Below are 17,942 nucleotides of genomic sequence, written 5' to 3'. Positions count from 1 at the left end.
TGGGAGTTGGGCACAGAGTAAAAGACTGGGCGGGCTGGATCTCTGGATCCCCTTGCCCTAACTCCTCCCCGTCTCCAGGACCTGAACGTGATGCTCAAGGGTGGAGGTGTCTGCAGAGCTGCCAGCTGGGAGGAGGTGGCAAGGGAACTCCCAGGCGCTACTCTTAGCCTCACAGTCCAGGGGATGGTGCCAAGGGCGCCACAGGGATCTCCGAGGCTAGGCGACCGGGAAAGGACGATCTCCCCTGATCCGGCCAGGCCCTCCCGGGTCAGCGAGGACGAGCCGGCGTGGAAAAGGGAGGGGCACCCAGACTCACAAACAAAAGAAATGGGTTTCGCCCACTGGGCCCGAGGAGTGGATGGCACGGACATCGGGAACACTGCCCCCTGCCCCGCGCCCGGAGATGGCCGGGAGCCGGGCTAAGCGCGCTGGGCGTCGCACGCGGGAGCCTGCGGGAGGGGTGGGCGCGAGCGCGCGCGGGGTCTCACGCGGCTCGGCGGCGCGGCGCGCATGCTCAGTCCGGCATCTCTCCGGGCGGGGCGGGAGACCCGGCGCTCCGAGGCGGGGGGAGGAGCGCTCGCGCAGCCGCCCCTGACAGGAGCGGGCTCCTCCGCTGCTGCAGCGCTCAGCGCCCGGGCCTGCCGGAGCCGGGTCTAGCATGTGCCGTGGCTCCCCGGCGGCGGCGGCGGCGGCGGCGGCTCCTCTGCAGCAACAGCAGCAGCAGCGGCCGCCATGGCCAAGCCCAGCGCGGAGCTCACCCGCGAGCTGCAAGGTACGAGGGTGCCGTGGTGTCCCGGACGCCCCGTCCGGGTGCACTCCAGAGCCGGTGCATTCCTCCCCGCGGTGCACCCCAGCCCCGGTGTCTCCCGCCCCGCTCACGCATCCCTGCTGCAAGGCAGCCCCCTGCCCCTGCATCCCAACCCAGGACATTGCTGTCCCCGGAGCATCCTTCTCTGGCTCCTCCCGCCTCCCCCTGCCAGGACCTTCCGTCCCGCTCTTCGGTGACAGTTGCAGCCCCCTTGCGCTCCCTGGGGCAGGTTCTCGGAGCGCCTGGCCCACGCCTTGGCGAGGCATCCAGTGTCTCCTCCAGAGAGCCCCGGCTTTCCCGCCGGGAGCGGCCAGGCCCGCCCCCGCCGGGCGGTAGGAGCTGCCCCTGGTCCTGACCGCTGCTTACCTCTACACCCTCCCTCCTAGCGACCCCGCCCCGGAACTGGCCCTGGAGAGGCCCTACGAGCTGGGCAGCGCCCAGGCCAGTGAGGCAAAGAAGGCGGTCAGGGAAGAGGCCCCGGACTGGAGCTAAAACCCAGAGCAGAGTCTCTGTCACTCGCCTCCCACAGCCCCCGCCCCAGCCTGCCCCCCACCTCACCAACCCCAACCTCACCTCAAGGCCTCTCTCGTTTGCGCGGTTCTCAGACTTAGCCCAAACCGAGGCCCGACCCCCACACTGCCAGAACCCTGACCCCCAGAGGCGGGAGCACAGGCAAGCCCACGCAAACACCAGGACGCTCAAGGATACTCAGAGGCATGCTGCACCGTGGCGATTTCCCACATCGCCACACACACACAAGCAAAATCATGAGATGTATACATACAGAGACAGCACCCCACTACACACACGCACTGTAGGATATCTGGATGGTTCTGCCAGCAGATGGGCATGGGGCTCATTTAAACACTCACTCCTCCCTACCCACCCCCCCCACCCCCCCACACACACACACCAGAACTGTCTGGCTCTGTGCCCCTTTCACAACTGCAAGCACAGCATACTCATTCATACGTATCAGTTCCCACCAATGCCACACACAGATCCTGATGGCATGCACACACTTGTAGTAAAAGGCAGGCACTCACACCCAGACCACCTAGAATAGAGTCAAAGGGACCCCCCCATGCCCCCACACACTGACTCACTGTGTGTTGGCTGTTGTAGTACATGGATTGGAATTATCCTTCACACCTTCAGAAGTGTAAGACACACCCTCCCACAGACAGTGGCTTTCAGCAACTGTCCCCTGACTCAGGGCCAGAAGGAGCCAGAGTTTTCTCCACATCCTGGTGTCTGCCTTGCCCTTCTTCGTCTCTCTCTTTTTCTGTCTCTCTTCCCATCTGGTCCTGCCACTGTCTATCTGGAGAGCCATAGGGAGGTGGGAGTGGAGGTGGCCAGGGTGGAAAGAGCTCTGAGCAGGCCCCCATCCACCTGCAGACAGCATCCGGAGGTGCCTGAGCCAAGGGACTGTGCTCCAACAGCACCGCGTGAAGTTGGAGACCAAGCCCAAGAAGTTTGAGGACCGAGTGCTGGTGAGGGCCAGGAATTGGATGCAGGAGGGGCAGTGAGGGCAGGGGGCTGGCAAGGGCGTGGCGCCTGGGGAGCAAGGTAGACAGGGGTGGGAGAGGGCTGAGGAGACCACTCCTGAGGGAGGGGCCAGGACTGGACTGGGTTGATATGAGGGAGTCTCAGGCGGGGCATGAAAGAAAGGGAGGACCCCCAGAGCAGAGGGCCACTGCTGGCAGGGGTCACACATGAGGGCACTAGCAGGCAGCTGCCATTAGCTTTGGACACTCTTCTCTCTCCACAGGCACTGACCTCCTGGCGCCTCCACCTCTTCCCCCTTAAAATCCCAGCCAAGGTGAGTTGGGCTGGGGAGTCGGGAAACATTCAGCCCACTCCCTCCTGAGTCTGGCTACCCAGGCCCTTCCAGTGAGCTGAGCCACACCGTGCCCTCCCAGGTGGAGAGTTCCTTCAACGTCCTGGAGATCCGTGCCTTCAACACGCTCAGCCAGAACCAGGTGAGCACCCGAGCTTGGGGCGCCTCTCCTGGGCCAGCCGAAGGAGAGTTGGTATCTGAGGTCCTGCTGCGCCCACTCCCCAGGTCCTGGTGGAGACAGAGCGTGGCACGGTGAGCATGCGGCTGCTGTCGGCTGAAAGCGTGGACCAGGTGACCCGACATGTGAGCTCTGCCCTCTCCAAGGTCTGCCCTGGGCCTGGGTGAGTAGCCGAGGACTAGTAAGCAGTTAGGCGACAGGGAGATGTCTCCTTCCCTCCCCCTTCTCAAATCACCACTACACTCCTGTTTTTTTTTTCTGGGGATCCAGAAGTTGCACCAGGGGAAGTATTGACAGAGCTTCTTTCCATCCCTCTCTGGGATGGACTTTTTCATCTTCCAGGTGTCCGATCCGACGTGGAAACGCAGATACCCCAGAGGGGCCCCGAGACACATCTCCCAACTCTGAGACTTCCACATCTACTATTCACAGTGTTTGTGGTGAGTAGGGGCAGACTTGAGGAAAGTAGGGACCTAAGCCACCCTGCCTGGTGTCCAGAGTCCTTTGTGTGTGGGGTTGTGCCTGCGCTGAGGAATCCACAAGTTCCCTGACCTCAGGCAATTCATAGTGTAGCAGAAACACAGAACACTGGCCATGAAAATGACCTTGACCTTTCCTTGAACCCCAAACCTATTCTCCACCCCTGCCAATTAATGAAGCCAGCCAATCTCCTGCCCCACAGGTGGCTTCTCTGAGACCTACGCCGCCTTATGTGACTACAATGGGCTTCACTGCCGTGAGGAGGTGCAATGGGTGCGTGGGGCAGGGGCCCAGCAGGTGGGCAGGTGGGACCCGGAGGGAGGGGGCAGAGGAGGACAAGGGGAGCAGGTGTGAGCCAGCTCCACCTCTCCAAGGATGTGGACACCATCTACCATGCTGAGGATAACCGGGAGTTCAATCTTTTGGATTTCAGCCACTTGGAGAGCCGGTAAGCTAATGGGGCAGAGACTCAACCCCCAAATTCCAGCCTCAGTCCTACCCTTGGCCCCTCCCAGAATCTCCCTTCTGGTCCCACCAATAGCCCCAGTTCTGCCTCCCCAACCCCACCCTCCACCACCCATCTTCCATCCAGGCTTTCCCCAGCCCAGCCACTCCCATCCTGGTCTCTTCTTTCTTGCCTCAGCCACCTGCTCACCATTTTCCTGTCCCCTTCAATCTCCCCACAGGGACTTGGCTCTAATGGTGGCAGCTCTGGCCTACAACCAATGGTTCACTAAACTCTTCTGCAAGGACCTGCGACTGGTAGGGACTGGGGGGGACTGGGGGGGCAGGGAGGGTGTGTAGAGAGTAGTGCCTGTCCTGCCTCCTGATTGCAGGACCCCTCTGTCCTCAGGGGTCAGAAGTGCTAGAACAGGTGCTACATTCCCTAAGCAAGTCGGGGAGCCTTGAAGAGCTGGTGCTGGACAACGCCGGGCTTAAGACGTGAGGCCAGCCTCCTCCTTGGGCAGTAGTACCTCCTTATGTAGCCTTAGGGTTCCAGAACATCCGAGCATGACATGGACCTCCAGACTATCTCATCCAGCTCCTCAATTTACAGAAGAGGAGACTGAGGCCTCCTGACCCCCAGCTCCCTGGGCTTTTCCCATTATGCTCCATGCCCCCTGACCCATCCCCTTCTTCCATCAACTACCAAGCAGGTTGGACTGTGGGCTTTGTCTTAGTACAGCTTCCCAAGGTTTGGAATGCCCCCAAGTAGTCCAGAGTGGTGACAAACTCCCTGGCAGGCCCCTACTGCTGCCCACCTGTGGGAGCCTCTGTCCCATGCAGCCTCAGCCAGCCAGGCAGGTGGAGGAGGAGGGGAAGCCCAGGGGCTGGGACTTGGAGCCCAGCTCAGGACAAATCCTTCCTCCCCTTCCCCGAAGGGACTTTGTCCAGAAGCTGGCCGGGGTATTTGGGGAGAACGGGAGCTGTGTGCTGCATGCCCTCACTCTGTCCCACAACCCCATCGAGGACAAGGGTGAGCCCCAACCCTGAATCCTATCCCACTCAATGCAGACCCCAGTCCTAGCCCAACCCAAGTCTAAACAGGAGCTCTCCAGCCTGCTTCCAATCCCCACCCCAACACCTCCATCCTCGACCCCAGGCCTGGACCCCACTCGAGCCCCAAATCTGACTCCGCACCACCTGCACCCCCCTCACCAGCGCTCTCACTGGACCCATCCTCTCTCCACTCCCCAGGTTTCCTCAGTCTGAGCCAGCAGCTCCTCTGCTTCCCCACTGGCCTCACCAAACTGTGCCTGGCCAAGACTGCCATTTCCCCACGAGGTACTTGCCCCGGGCCCCCAACCTCTGACCCCTCCCCCTCCCCCAGTGCTGCCTGGGGTGTCGAGCCCCCTGACCATATACCCACACTCTCACACACTATCCCAACGACTGGGGAGGGAGAGGGGGCCACATTTAAGGAGTCAGGAAGAGTTGAATACTAAGAGGAAGACACGGGGATGAGAGCCAACCCAGCCCAGTGCCCGCTGTGCTCAGGGCTCCAGGCACTGGGCCAGACCTTCGGGGCCAACCCAGCCTTCGCCAGCTCTCTCCGATACCTGGATCTGAGCAAGAACCCCGGGCTGCTCGCCACTGATGAGGCCAATGTGAGTGCATGGAACGCAGCCTCCAGCCCCTACAGAAGCACGCTCAGGCTGCAGGGCCTGGGAGTCTTCTACCCTGTGGCCCCTGGGGGTGGCGGGGCTCCATCTCCCCTTGCCCTGCAGCCTCTCCATTGTTCCTTCCCAGACCCTCTACAGTTTCCTGGCCCAGCCAAATGCCCTGGTGCACCTGGACCTGTCGGGGACAGACTGTGCCATCGATTTGGTGAGGGCTTGGGATGGGGAGCCAGCCTGAGGTGACCTGGAAGGGGTGCCAGGGTGGGTCTCCACCTCACCTCTCTCTCCAAAACCCAAAGCGGGAGCAGGAGGAGCATGCTGGGTGAAAAAGAGATGAGGCAGGGCAGAGCTGGTAGGCTGGCCTCAGGCTCAGCTGAATTATGAGGCAATGCCCGCAGCTCACACCTGTGCAGTGCCTTCTCCTAGCTGCGTGCCCTGGTGCACGGTGCATCCACCTGGAGGAAAGGACTCTTTCCCAGCCTTGAACAAAGGCCCTTTCCACCACCCCTGGAGGCCAAACAGGGAGTGGACCCACTTTCCAAAGAGGGGGAAACCAAGGCTCTGAGAAGCTAAGTGGGTACCCACAGTGGGGCTCACAAAGACTGTCCTCAGAGGGTAAAGAGCCAGAACCTCGATGGGAGGGAGGAGGCCATCCTCACCCTACCCCCAACACCCCTCCCAGCCCCTGAGACCCCCATGTCTCTCCCTACAGCTATTTGGTGCCCTGCTCCACGGCTGCTGCTCCCACCTTACCTACCTCAACCTGGCACGCAACAGCTGCTCCCACAGGTGGGAGTGGGGTGTGGGGGGGGGCAAGCCGTGGGTATCCTTACCTCTTGCTGACCCCAGGGGTCTCCACAGGAAGGGCCGGGAGGCCCCGCCGGCCTTCAAGCAGTTTTTCAGCAGCACCTACACACTGAGCCACGTCAACCTGTCGGCCACGCGGCTGCCCCTGGAGTCCCTCAGGTTGGGTGGGTGCCGGGTTGGGGGTGGGTGTCCAAGGGAACCACAGGAGATGGGGAGGGGGGTCAAGGTGGGCCTACTGGCCTTGCTCCCACAGGGCGCTGCTCCACGGCCTTTCCCTCAACAGTCACCTCAGTGACCTGCACCTGGACCTCAGCAGCTGTGAGGTGAGCCTTCGGTCCCCCCAACCCCACTGTCTGTCCCCCACCCATCCCGCAATGTTCACATCTCTGACCTAAGTCAAGCCCTGGCTCCATCTTGCCTCTCCACTACCCGCCGGCAACTCCCCTGGCCTGACCACGCCTCCGTTTTCTCCTCAGCCTGTGGTCTGTGACCCTCTTTCCAGAGGCCCTTCATCTTCAGCCTCCAATACCTCCTCCCCTAAAACTCTGGGGTGGGAGATAACAAGCTTTCCCACCAGGGGGCAGGAGCAAGTTATTTTGGGATTAACCACCTGGAGATTTTTCCGGCTGCAGGGATAGGGAGAGAGCCCTAAGAGAGGCTCTGTTGTGGAGAAGGGGCCACCCAGAGGCGACCTGTGGGGTGAATTTAAGTCCTGGTGTGATTACACTGGTCTGGAAGCATTAGCGGTACCCCACTTCCCCCAAGTCCCCACCTTTCCCTGTCTCTCCCTCTCCTCCCCCAGCTCCGGTCAGCAGGAGCCCAGGCTTTGCAGGAGCAGTTAGGGGCTGTCACCTGCGTGGGTAGCCTGGACCTGTCAGACAATGGTGAGTGGGGGTGCCTTCCTTCCCCGGGGGGCCTGGAGCACAGAGGGGAGGCCCTGAGGAGAATCCATCAAGCCTCCAGCTTTAAGACCAGACCTCTCACCTCTACTGACCAGGGTTCGACTCGGATCTCCTGACACTGGTGCCCGCACTTGGCAAGAACAAGTCCCTTAAGCACCTGTTCCTGGGCAAGAACTTCAATGTCAAGGCCAAGTGAGGACCCCTCCCCACTCCCACAGGCCCACGCCCCATCATTCACCTGTCCTCCTGGCTCACTGTATTACCTCTAGCCCCCTCCTCCAATAGCCCGGCCCCCACCCCTGCCCCTCCAACTCTGAGTCCCAACTCCCTGCAGGACCCTGGAGGAAATCCTCCACAAGCTGGTGCAGCTGATCCAGGAGGAGGACTGTGTGAGTGCCAGGGCCTGGGAGGGACCCACCGAGGCAGGGGCTGCAGGGCCTGGGCCCAACCTCCCCACTGGCCCACAGTCCCTGCAGTCACTGTCGGTGGCAGACTCCCGGCTGAAGCTTCGCACCAGCATCCTCATCAATGCCCTGGGCAGCAACACCTGCCTGGCTAAGGTGGACCTGAGCGGCAATGGCATGGAGGACATTGGGGCCAAGATGCTCTCTAAGGCTCTGCAGATCAACTCCTCCCTCAGGTGGGGCCCTCGCCCGGACCCTCGGCCCTGGGGCCCCAGTCCGTTCCCCCCCCACACACACACACGTGCACACACCATCCCTGCTTGCTAAGACTCACTGCTCTCCACCCCAGTGTCCAGGAGACCCCCAGCCCTGGGACCATCTCCGAGTCAGCCTCATTTCCCAGGAAAGGAGGGAGGCCTCCAGAGAGGGTTGTGTCCCTGGTCCCTAACAGGGTCTCTGAGGGAGGGGTGACAAGCCAGCACTCACCCTTCTCCCAGAACTATCCTATGGGATCGAAACAACACATCTGCCCTGGGGTTCCTGGACATCGCGAGGGCCCTAGAGAGGTGAGTGGGCCAGGGCCCTGCCTTGATGCCATCCCCCCGCCTCCCTGTGCCAGACCCGCACTGCCCCAGCCCCAGGCCTGCCCTGGTACCCTGTTTGCACAGAACCATTAGAAAGGACTGGGGAAGAGGGTCTGTGGCCGAAGGCAGAAGGTTGAGAGCCCAGATAGGTGGTTGGAAAGGGAGAGAGGAAAAGGTCAACAAGGGGTGGGTGTGGGGGAGAGGAGCTTCCACTCCTCGCCTGCCCCCATCCAGCTGTGCTACTTTGTCCCACAGCAACCACACGCTGCGCTTCATGTCCTTCCCTGTGAGTGACATCTCCCAAGCCTACCGCAGCGCCCCTGAGCGCACCGAGGACGTCTGGCAGAAGGTGGCTGCCTAGGCAGGGGGGACTGTGAGGAGCAGGGGGCGGCGCACATCCCCCGGCCCTGACCCCAACCACCTCCATCACCTCCAGATCCAGTGGTGCCTGGTGAGGAACAACCACTCCCAGACGTGTCCCCAGGAGCAGGCCTTCAGGCTGCAGCAGGGCCTGGTGACCAGCAGCGCCGAGCAAGTAAACATTTCCCTCTGGGGCACATGGGGCTCAGGGCATGCAGAGGCAGGTGCTGTGAGACAAAGCACATGGGCAGGGGCGAGGGGTGAAAGAGGTGTCACATCACATGGTGCCCATTGCTGAGCAGGTAGTAGAGCAAAAAGACAGGATGCTCAGAATAAGGATCCCAGACCTGCAAGAACACATGGGCATATAGCAGGCAGCCCACAGACAAGGGGTACACAGGACTATGGGAGCTCAAATGGGCATTTTAGTCTGCACCCCAAGGAGTGGAAGAGCAGGCCATCAGGAGACATCACCATCACCACTGTTAGGGCCTGCACAAGTGGCACTGCCCAATGGGACAGACATACAGACCTAGAAGTGGGCACCTGGGGCCCCACTTGGGAGGATGGGCATGCCTGGGTCCCCTCTGACTCCCCTGCTGCTGCACTCCAGATGCTGCAGAGGCTGTGCGGACGTGTGCAGGAGGAGGTGCGGGCCCTGAGGCTGTGCCCCCTGGAGCCTGTGCAGGATGAGCTGCTCTACGCTAGGGACCTCATCAAGGATGCCAAGAACTCCCGGGCGGTGAGCCCAGCCTCTGGGGCATCTGGGAAAGCATCTCCACTGCCCGCCCTTTCCTGACAGCCTGGAGCCATGCTAACCCCACCATGTCCAGGCCCTGCCCTAGCTATCTGCCCTCTGAGCCCAGGGCTCCCCAGGAGCCCAGTGAGGCCTGGTTCTGGCTTTCTGAATATAACCTCTTTGCTTCCCAGCTGTTTCCCAGCCTCTATGAGCTGGGCCACGTGTTGGCCAACGACGGGCCTGTGAGACAAAGGCTGGAGTCAGTAGCCAGTGAGGTGTCCAAGGCTGTGGACAAGGAGCTACAGGCAAGTCCTGGAGGAGGGAGGAGGCCAAGGTGGGAAGCCCACAGGAGACCATGACCCTAGGCCAAGTGCTCAGGTCAGAGTAGGAAGGAAGAGCAAGAGGGAAATGCTCAGAGTTGAGATTACCCGCACTTCTGTGCAAAGGCATCGTGACAAAATCAGACTTGGATTTATTCCTGCTAGCTATGCTGCTGGCCCCTGAACTCTGACCTCTCGCCTCAAGACTCTGACCCGACCTGTCTATATGGTTGGGTAGAAGCAGCAGTGACCAGGAAGTAGGGAAGCCTCAGTATCCAAGGCTCTGACACCAACAGTCTCTGTGACTGACCTTAGGCTGGTCCCTCAGTCTCACCAGGCAGGGGTAGAGTAGGTAGGCTACAGTCTTCCACTGTGGTGCCAGCCCTGACCCTCCCCAGGGGTTTTCTCCTCCCTTCCCCCAATTCTAGGTGATCCTGGAGTCCATGGTCAGCCTCACACAGGAGTTATGCCCTGTGGCCATGCGTGTGGCTGAGGGGCACAACAAGATGCTGAGCAACGTCGCAGAGCGTGTCACTGTGCCCCGGAACTTCATCCGAGGGACGCTGCTGGAGCAGGCGGGGCAGGACATTCAGAACAAGCTGGAGTGAGAGGCGGAGGGCGGGGTGGGGGCAGGGGCTGGATTCGTCCCAGAGCACTTAGGGACCCTGGAGCTATCAGCAATGAATAATGAACTGCACAGTCTCCATTAGAAGAGATAAATCTTTCACTAAATGCAACCTTGCTATTTAGGGTCCGACTGGTCTTTGCCCTAGGAACCTAAGTGCTGAGTTTGAGCACACACAGGTGTACACACACATTGCACCAGGAATCACCTCTTAAAAGCACAGCGTGACATGAGGACTGTGTGGCCTCCCCACCCCAGTTTCCAATGCTCCCTAGAGTTCTATATTCTGGGTCTGGATGCCACCACTCACCAAAGCAAAGGAAAATAATTACACATGGCCCCTGAAACAGCCAGGCTCAAGACGTGCCAGTTTCCACTACGACAGGAGCAACCAGCAGGGCTTACTAAGACCCCAGTTTTCCTAGCTCTGTTCACCTGGGGTTCCAAGGACTGGACCTGGCAACCCTTCCTCCTTCTTCCCTTCCATCAGTTCCTCTTTGTCCTCCGTCATCACTCGCACACCTGGTCTGGGGCTCTCAGTGGGTGGGAATGGGCGCACAGGAGCCATGTTCTCCATGGACATCCAGACCAGCTGGCCCATTCTCTGAGGCATCTGGGAAAGTGAGGGGCTGAGGCTCAGGGACCAGGGAGGGGGTGGCTGAGCAGCCCTTCCTATGTCCACAGTGAAGTGAAGCTCTCAGTCGTCACCTACCTGACCAACTCCATAGTGGATGAGATCCTGCAGGAACTATACCACTCCCACAAGAGTCTGGTGAGGCCGGAACCCCAACCCAGGGGTGCCCTCCATCTCACATCACCCCATCTCCCCCAACCCACCCTCCTCCTCAAGGCTCTGGTTGGTGGGCAGCTTCCTGGAGCTTCCATTCATACCTGTCCTTCTCCAGGCCCGGCACCTGGCCCAGCTAAGGACACTGTCAGATCCACCAGGGGGACCGGGCCCAGGACAGGATCTGTCCTCCCGGGGCCGAGGCCGGAGCCATGACCACGAAGAGACCACAGACGATGAACTGGGGACCAACATCGTGAGTCCCCCACAACCCCACTCGCCCCTCAACCTGGACCCTGCTGCGGAATCTGCAGGGCACCGTCCCCTTCCACTTCTCTGGCTCCACTCTCCTTCCCTTGAGAGAGTTCTCATCCCCAGCCCATCCTCTTGCCTCCTCCCAAAGCCTCAGCCACTGAGTAGGGGGAGGCAGGATGAACCACAAAGAGAAGGCTTTATGAGGTTGGAGGCTCAAGGTGAGGCTCTCGGGATTTGCAACCTGGCCTGACCCCTCATCTCCATTTCTGCAGGACACCATGGCCATCAAAAAGCAGAAACGCTGCCGCAAGATCCGGCCAGTGTCTGCCTTCATTAGTGAGTCCCCTCGCCTCCCTCACCTTTCTCTGGCCCTGCTCCCCTTTCTTTTCTGTCCTTCCATCCTGCCTTACTCTCTGTCTCTCCTGCTAGTCCCTCTAATGCTGCTCTCCCCACAGGTGGGAGCCCTCAGGACATGGAAGGCCAGCTGGGAAATCTGGGGATTCCCCCTGGCTGGTTCTCAGGCCTCGGGGGCAGCCAGCCTGCCACTAGTGGCTCCTGGGAAGGTCTATCTGAGCTGCCCACTCATGGCTATAAACTGAGGCATCAAACACAAGGGAGGCCTCGGCCCCCCAGGACCACTCCTCCAGGACCTGGCCGGCCCAGTGTAAGTCCCTACGCCCTTGCAAGAGGCATCGCTTAGCAATGCCAGAGTCACTCTTTGTAGCTCTGGGGCACCAGGGTCAGAGGCATCAGGCTTGGGGGCAGGGGGGTCAGGTAGGGGCCCAGGCAGACCATCAGAGGAATTATCTGGTTTGGGTGGGAGCAAGACCTTACCGCAGATAGGTAATTGCTGTCTACCAAACAGTGGCAGTTCTCATTTTGGTGACGGACAGAGCCAAGAGCCACCAAGCTTAAGGAAATGGCCAAGTAGACTGAAGTCTGAGTTCTCCTGGCACCAAAAAAAGAAAAAGTCTAAGTCCAAAGGGGGAGGCCCTGAGTTGAATGGGAGGGCCCCTTCCTGACCCAGGTGAGATCTACAACAGGACTTTCCCCCCAGCAGGTATCAGGACCTGGATCTCGTCAGGAGAACGGAATGGCCACACGCCTAGACGAGGGACTGGAGGACTTCTTCAGCCGAAGGGTCATGGATGAAAGTTCCAGGTGTGACATCTGAACACACTTGGATTTCTGATAGGCCCCATGGCTCTGGAAAGTTTCCCTATGTCCTCCCAGCTCCCATGGACAGTGCCACCAAGCCAGTCTCTCTGGGACATCCCTTCCCCCATTCTCATCCTTCCCCACCAGTCCTTAGCACCCATGGCCTCTGAATCTCCCCAGGACAGCAGGAAAGGAGAGGGTGAGAGTGAACCACAGGGGGATGGTGGGCCCTGGGGGGGGGGGGTGCGGTGGCTGGCAGCAGGTCCTGGGATGGGCCTGGAGGAAGTGTTCTCTGCCACTGCCCCAGACAGACTCCCCAGTATCTGTCCAGAAGTTCACCAGGAGTAGTTGGGGGTTGCTGAGAAAAGGAGATGGGGGGCAGGGAGGAAAGAGTCATTTGGGGGGAAAGGCTGCTGAAGTATTAGGACCAGGAAGCAAGGATGTTTTCTCCGGTGAGAACTAAAATGGAAAAGGGTTACAGAGCAGGAGAGACTGGAGGAGGGGAAAGCAGGCCGGTTGTTAGACCCCAACTTGGGCTGACACCAGCACCAGTCTGCGCCCCTAGTGACCTTGGGCATCTGGCAGATGCCCAGCATTTGTCAATAACTCACCCCACCTCTGCCCAGCTACCCCCGGACTCTGAGGACCGTGCGTCCAGGCCTCTCAGAGCCGCCACTGCCTCCACTCCAGAAGAAGAGGCGCCGAGGCCTGTTCCACTTCCGCCGGCCCCGGAGCTTCAAGGGCGAAAGGGGGCCGGGCTCCCCCACCGCCGGGCTCCTCCTCCCTCCTCCCCCACCCCCACCCCCAACGCAGGACAGCCCCCCTAGCCCAGATCCCCCCAGCCTCGGCAATAGCTCCTCCCCACGCTGGAGCCCTGAGGAGGAGAGCGGCCTCCTCCCTGGATTCGGGGGGAGCCGGGGACCTTCCTTCCGCGGGAAGATGGTACGTAAGTCAGGGAGTGCTGCGTGCCCCCACTTTTCCTGCCCCACTCGTGGCCCACACTCACCCCACCCCAAGCCCAGAGCTCCAGGGCCCGGGTTTCTCTCCTTGAGCGAGGAGTGAGCCCCGGTGCCCCAGAGCATGCTGGGAGTGCTGTCTTCAAACGAGGTCTGCGCAGGGGCACCTCGGGGTCTGCGCAGGGCTTCCCCAAGGCGCGGGGCGCAGTGGGACAGGGGCTCACTGCCTACTGCCTTTGGAGCTCTCTCTGTGCATGTTAAACACGAGCCCTCGTTTTAGGGCATGGAGGGGTCGGAGCCAGGGGAGGGGGGCCCGGCGCACGGGACCACGCAGCAGCCCACTCGGGTCCACAGCATTGCCCTTCCTGGACTGGGAAGAGCCAAGGGCTGGAGCTTCGACGGGAAACGAGAGGTGAGGGGAGCTCGGCGCAGGCCACTGAGGGTCCCGTGGCCCCTGTCTTCTACCCTCCCAGTCCTCTTCCCCCTCCCTGGCAGCTCCGCCATTTCCTGGAGAAAGCAGATGCTGTGGCAGTGTAAGGGGTTGCTACAGTTGTGCCTCTACCGTACACTCGCCATGTAATCCTTAGCCTCCCGGCGCCTCTACCTCCTTAAAGTGAAATAAGGGTCATAAAAATACTTAGCCTGTAGAACTGTTTCCCAAACTTTGGTGACTTCATTACCACCCTCATGGCTGCCTTTTCTACTTACCACATGTATTATTATTTATATCATGTTTTTATTTGAATAAATCACCTTTTAACTTAGTCTGGACCTAAGCAGTATCATCTTTAAAATCACAGGCTTATTAGATGAGTTATTTTTTTTTATGATATATTAAAATAAACCCATAACTATTAAGATAACAGTATGTTAATTTGTGAATTGCTTTATACCATTTCTTGCGCCAGTAGAGTGGTAAGGAGGCCACTTTTTAGGAAACATGATGTGCATGTCTAGGGACTAATGACCTTGTCAGTGGTCAGTGGTGGGGACCCGTGCCCATGGAGGGGACTTTTCTTATGACTGACTCAGCTCTCCTTTCAGGGGACAGGCTCAGACCTGGAGGGCAGCGCCCAGGCTTGGCAGAAACGGCGCTCTTCGGATGATGCAGGTGAGAGTGGCCTCCCTCGCTCCCTCCCTTCAGCCCCTCCCTTGGTGGCCCAGACCCTCCTAACATGGCTATCCCATTTCCCATCCCCCTGCCTCAGGGCCTGGAGCCTGGAAGCCCCCACCACCACCCCAAAGCAGCAAGCCGAACTTCAGCGCCATGCGCCGGGCAGAGGCCACATGGCACATAGGTACGAACAGCCTCTTCTCAGGCAGTGGCTCTGAAGGCACAGGGTGTGTGTCCAAAGAAACAGAAGCCACAGCCCCTGCATGGGGAGGGGGGGAGTTTACAACCAAGGTGGGGCAGTGGGAAGTCAACATGTTGAAAATGTGTAAGGATATTTACAAAGCTACAACCAAAAACAGACAAAACAACCCAATCCAAAGAAATGTTCCACAGAACAAAAGTGTCTCCCTCACCTTGCCAGGGTTAGCAGATGGAACCATACTTTGTGGGTGGCTCCAGTGAATTCTCTAGGTGGGCACTGCCTCCAGTCACTGTCTACAGTGGTGCCCTCCATAAAGAAGGCCTCTCTCTGCACCTCAGCTGGAGAGAGGGTGGCCAAGCCACAGTGCTAGCCACGTTTGCTCGACCAGGCCCACCACAAACTTTCCAAAATCCTCTGAAAATCACTCACCAATCCCAGGTTGTGTAGAAGGTGCCACAAAGAAGGGCACGTATGGGCAAGAGCATTGGCATGGCAGTCAGAAGCCCTGGGTATTCTTCCTGGCTTGGCCCCCCACCAGCAGACCCATCATTTAACTTCTGGCTTCATGACTCTGGAAGAATAAAGGGAAGGCATGGCACTTCCCTTCCTCTGCTGGGTTCAGAGCACCTTTCACTTGGGTAGACACTAAAGAAAAGCTGGTCTGTTCAACTTAATTTCCCACACATCTGGACCATGACCTTCCTACAATATTGACATAGGCAAAATCTCCCTGTGGATGTGGGAGGCCAGGCTAGGGCAGAAGGACCAGAAAGAGCTAAGAGATGAGCAGAGGGCCACACATTCCCCAGTGCACGATCCTGCCCCTTACCCTCCCTCCCCCTTGGTGCAAAGCCAGACTGCAGCTTGGCAATGCCCGTGATCCTGCCCCATCCTCTAAGATCAACCCAGCCTCGAAGCATCTTTGCTGATTTTCCCATCCCATACACAGAGCAGCTAAACAACCAAAATGGGGTTCCATCCCTCATTTTGGCACCACAAGAGTCAGATCGTCCAGAGCACACACACCCCAGGTCTCTCTCTCACACCCTTCACAGACATACACACCAACCACCCCCTCCAGGTATCGCTCACTCAGGCTCACACTGCATAAAGCCATGAGACCTTGGTTGGGGAGGTGCCAGGGCACCTCTCCTCGAGGCTCTCTCCATCTAAATCAGACTGGCAGAATTCTGGGAATGCCAGGCTGCAGCTTTGGCAGAGTCCCGGGCACTGCAGCCCTGGATGGGCAGCTATGCCCAGGGACTGAGCAGGCTCCAGGCCCTGGCTCTGCCCCTCCAGAGGTGACGGGCTCAGGACGATTGTTGGGACTGAGGACTAAGGAAATGTGGGAGCAGAAGAGGGAGTGTGGAGGGCAGAGGTGTAGAAACAAATGGACTTGGAGGGGGAAAGTCCTGGCCTGCAGAGCTTCATGGGGAGAAGGAACAGAGTGAGAGCTAGGCAAGAATGCCTTTTCCTGCAGCTTCTCTTCTCTTCCCATCCTCCAGCCGAGGAGAGTGCTCCCAACCACAGCTGCCAGAGCCCCAGCCCAGCTTCCCAAGATGGGGAAGAGGAGAAGGAGGGGATCCTATTTGCAGAGAGAACTGTCTCATCTAGGAGTACCAAGGTGAGGGTTGTAGAGGGGGAAAGGAGGAGCACCATCATGAGGCAAAGAAACTGACGCAGCTTATGCTTTCTCTACCAACAGCAAGACCCCCCTTTAGCTCCAAGGCCCCCCAAGCCAGTGGCTGTGCCCAGGAGCCGCCGGCTCCTTCACGAGCCAGGAGTCAGGGAGGAGGCCGAGGCTGGGGGTGCAGCCCCAGGAATGAACAAACCTCGGCTGAGGCTGGGCTCACAGCAAGACCAAGAGGAGCCCGAGGCCCAAGGTCTGCCACCCGGGCTGGGTGGGGGCTCAGGCCACTCCGGGACCTTGCTGCCCACATCCGCTGCCTTTGGGGGGTATGGAATGAACAAGAGCCAGGAGCCACGGCCTGGAGGAGTGCCCAGCCTGGGAGTCCCACTCATGTGCCAGGCCTGCCTCGACTGTCATTTCAGGTCCCCCTGACCCAGGCCGCCGGACGGCCCCCCTTAAGCCCAAGAGGACGCGAAGAGCACAGTCCTGCGACAAGCTGGAGCCTGATCGGAGACGGCCCCCAGATCCCACAGGTGCCCTTGGGAGGGGGGGATGACAGGGCCCCCATCCCCCTGTCTTTCTAACATAACCCACCTCCACCCCACCCCTGGGCAGCTGGCTCCCCTGCCCAGGAAACAGCTCTCCCTGGATTTGTCCCCAGCAGGAGCCAGTGAGCCCGGAACAGACTGACGGAGCACCCTCCGCAGCCCTCCTCTCGACATGTGCCTCACAGGGACTCAGCCCCGTCCACCCTCGCAACCCCAGGCCCCTCTGCCAGCCCCCGAGGCCCCACCGGGGCAGAGCGAGGCATGGGGGTGGGAAGGAGGTGGGGGACAGGAAGGGAGGGAGCGACCTGAAGAGGGGTGCTCCCAAGTGCTTCAGGCTGGGGCCCCTTCTCCTCCCCCAGGGAGGGCGGGTCTCCATCCCCCTATCCCCAGGGGGCTCTCTCCTCACTTGTACAGAATAAAAAAGCAAAATCACTACTTGTCTCAAGTCTCTGCTGCCTTCCCCATCCACTACCCCACCCTCTACCATCTGCTCCCCTTCCCACAAGTCCCCAGAACTTGGCCAGAGTTGGGAATAAGAGAGGAACACCCCTGGGGGGTGGAACTGGGGCTCAGCAAGGAGCAGAGGGGAAGGGGCTTTCACGGAGCCCCAGAGAACTGCAGGGCAGGAAGGGAACTGATGAGTCCCTAAGCCGGGGGGTCATTCTGTGCCAGCTCAGGGCTGGACTGACGGGTGTGTGTGTGTGTGCCCAGAATGTGCTCTGCTTTGGGGACATGGTGGGGTTGGAAGGTGCCAGGGTATGGGGAAGACACTGGGAAGCAGTGTGCTCTGTGTGTATGTGTGTGTTCATGCATGCTCACTAATTGTGGAATTAAATGGTGCGTGTCATCCTGGGGGCACCACCAATAGTCAGAAATCTCAGCAATAGAGTAGCCTGCGGGTGAGCAGAAGAGCCTATGGCATGAGAAGATCACCAATTAGTCCCCCTTGGAGTGCCAGCACATACTATGCTGGCATTCAAGACTCGGATCCAGAAGCTCCTCTGTGAAGCCCAGGGATGCCCTCCCCCAGCTCATTCCAATTGAACCCTCCGCCATTGTGCCCCCCATCCTGAGCAGACCCCTAACTTTGCACCTGTCACACAGTTAATTGTCTTTGTCCAGCCT

At 59.6% G+C, this 17,942-nt stretch overlaps 1 protein-coding gene across 7 annotated transcripts; it reads left to right on the top strand.

The window, feature by feature from the left end:
• Positions 1 to 478: 478 nt before the first annotated feature.
• Positions 479 to 17,249, top strand: CARMIL3 (capping protein regulator and myosin 1 linker 3). 7 transcript variants are annotated; one of them, XM_012527114.4, is made up of 40 exons: positions 479 to 772; positions 2,207 to 2,301; positions 2,580 to 2,630; positions 2,731 to 2,790; positions 2,874 to 2,989; positions 3,169 to 3,266; positions 3,509 to 3,579; positions 3,681 to 3,754; positions 3,993 to 4,068; positions 4,160 to 4,248; positions 4,689 to 4,783; positions 5,005 to 5,091; positions 5,305 to 5,414; positions 5,557 to 5,634; positions 6,139 to 6,215; positions 6,288 to 6,392; positions 6,487 to 6,556; positions 7,036 to 7,117; positions 7,231 to 7,327; positions 7,470 to 7,524; positions 7,603 to 7,775; positions 8,037 to 8,105; positions 8,379 to 8,472; positions 8,560 to 8,658; positions 9,097 to 9,225; positions 9,414 to 9,527; positions 9,971 to 10,146; positions 10,852 to 10,939; positions 11,073 to 11,210; positions 11,482 to 11,545; positions 11,665 to 11,873; positions 12,270 to 12,370; positions 12,994 to 13,309; positions 13,604 to 13,735; positions 14,368 to 14,434; positions 14,532 to 14,621; positions 16,145 to 16,263; positions 16,345 to 16,522; positions 16,692 to 16,802; positions 16,934 to 17,249. In XM_012527114.4, exons 1-40 carry the CDS (start codon positions 733 to 735, stop codon positions 16,957 to 16,959), a joined length of 4,119 nt encoding a protein of 1,372 aa, XP_012382568.1. In that variant the 5' UTR covers positions 479 to 732; the 3' UTR covers positions 16,960 to 17,249. The 7 variants fall into 7 exon arrangements, with proteins under 7 accessions (XP_012382568.1, XP_023445962.1, XP_023445961.1 ...); XM_023590194.3 differs by having other exon boundaries at positions 507 to 772; positions 12,267 to 12,370; XM_023590193.3 differs by having other exon boundaries at positions 507 to 772; positions 12,267 to 12,370; positions 16,931 to 17,249.
• Positions 17,250 to 17,942: the final 693 nt, after the last annotated feature.

Source organism: Dasypus novemcinctus, chromosome 3 (assembly GCF_030445035.2).
Source record: "Dasypus novemcinctus isolate mDasNov1 chromosome 3, mDasNov1.1.hap2, whole genome shotgun sequence".
Taxonomy (NCBI): domain Eukaryota; kingdom Metazoa; phylum Chordata; class Mammalia; order Cingulata; family Dasypodidae; genus Dasypus; species Dasypus novemcinctus.
Note: the sequence above shows the minus strand (reverse complement) of the source record. Positions and strands in the feature narration are given on the sequence as shown.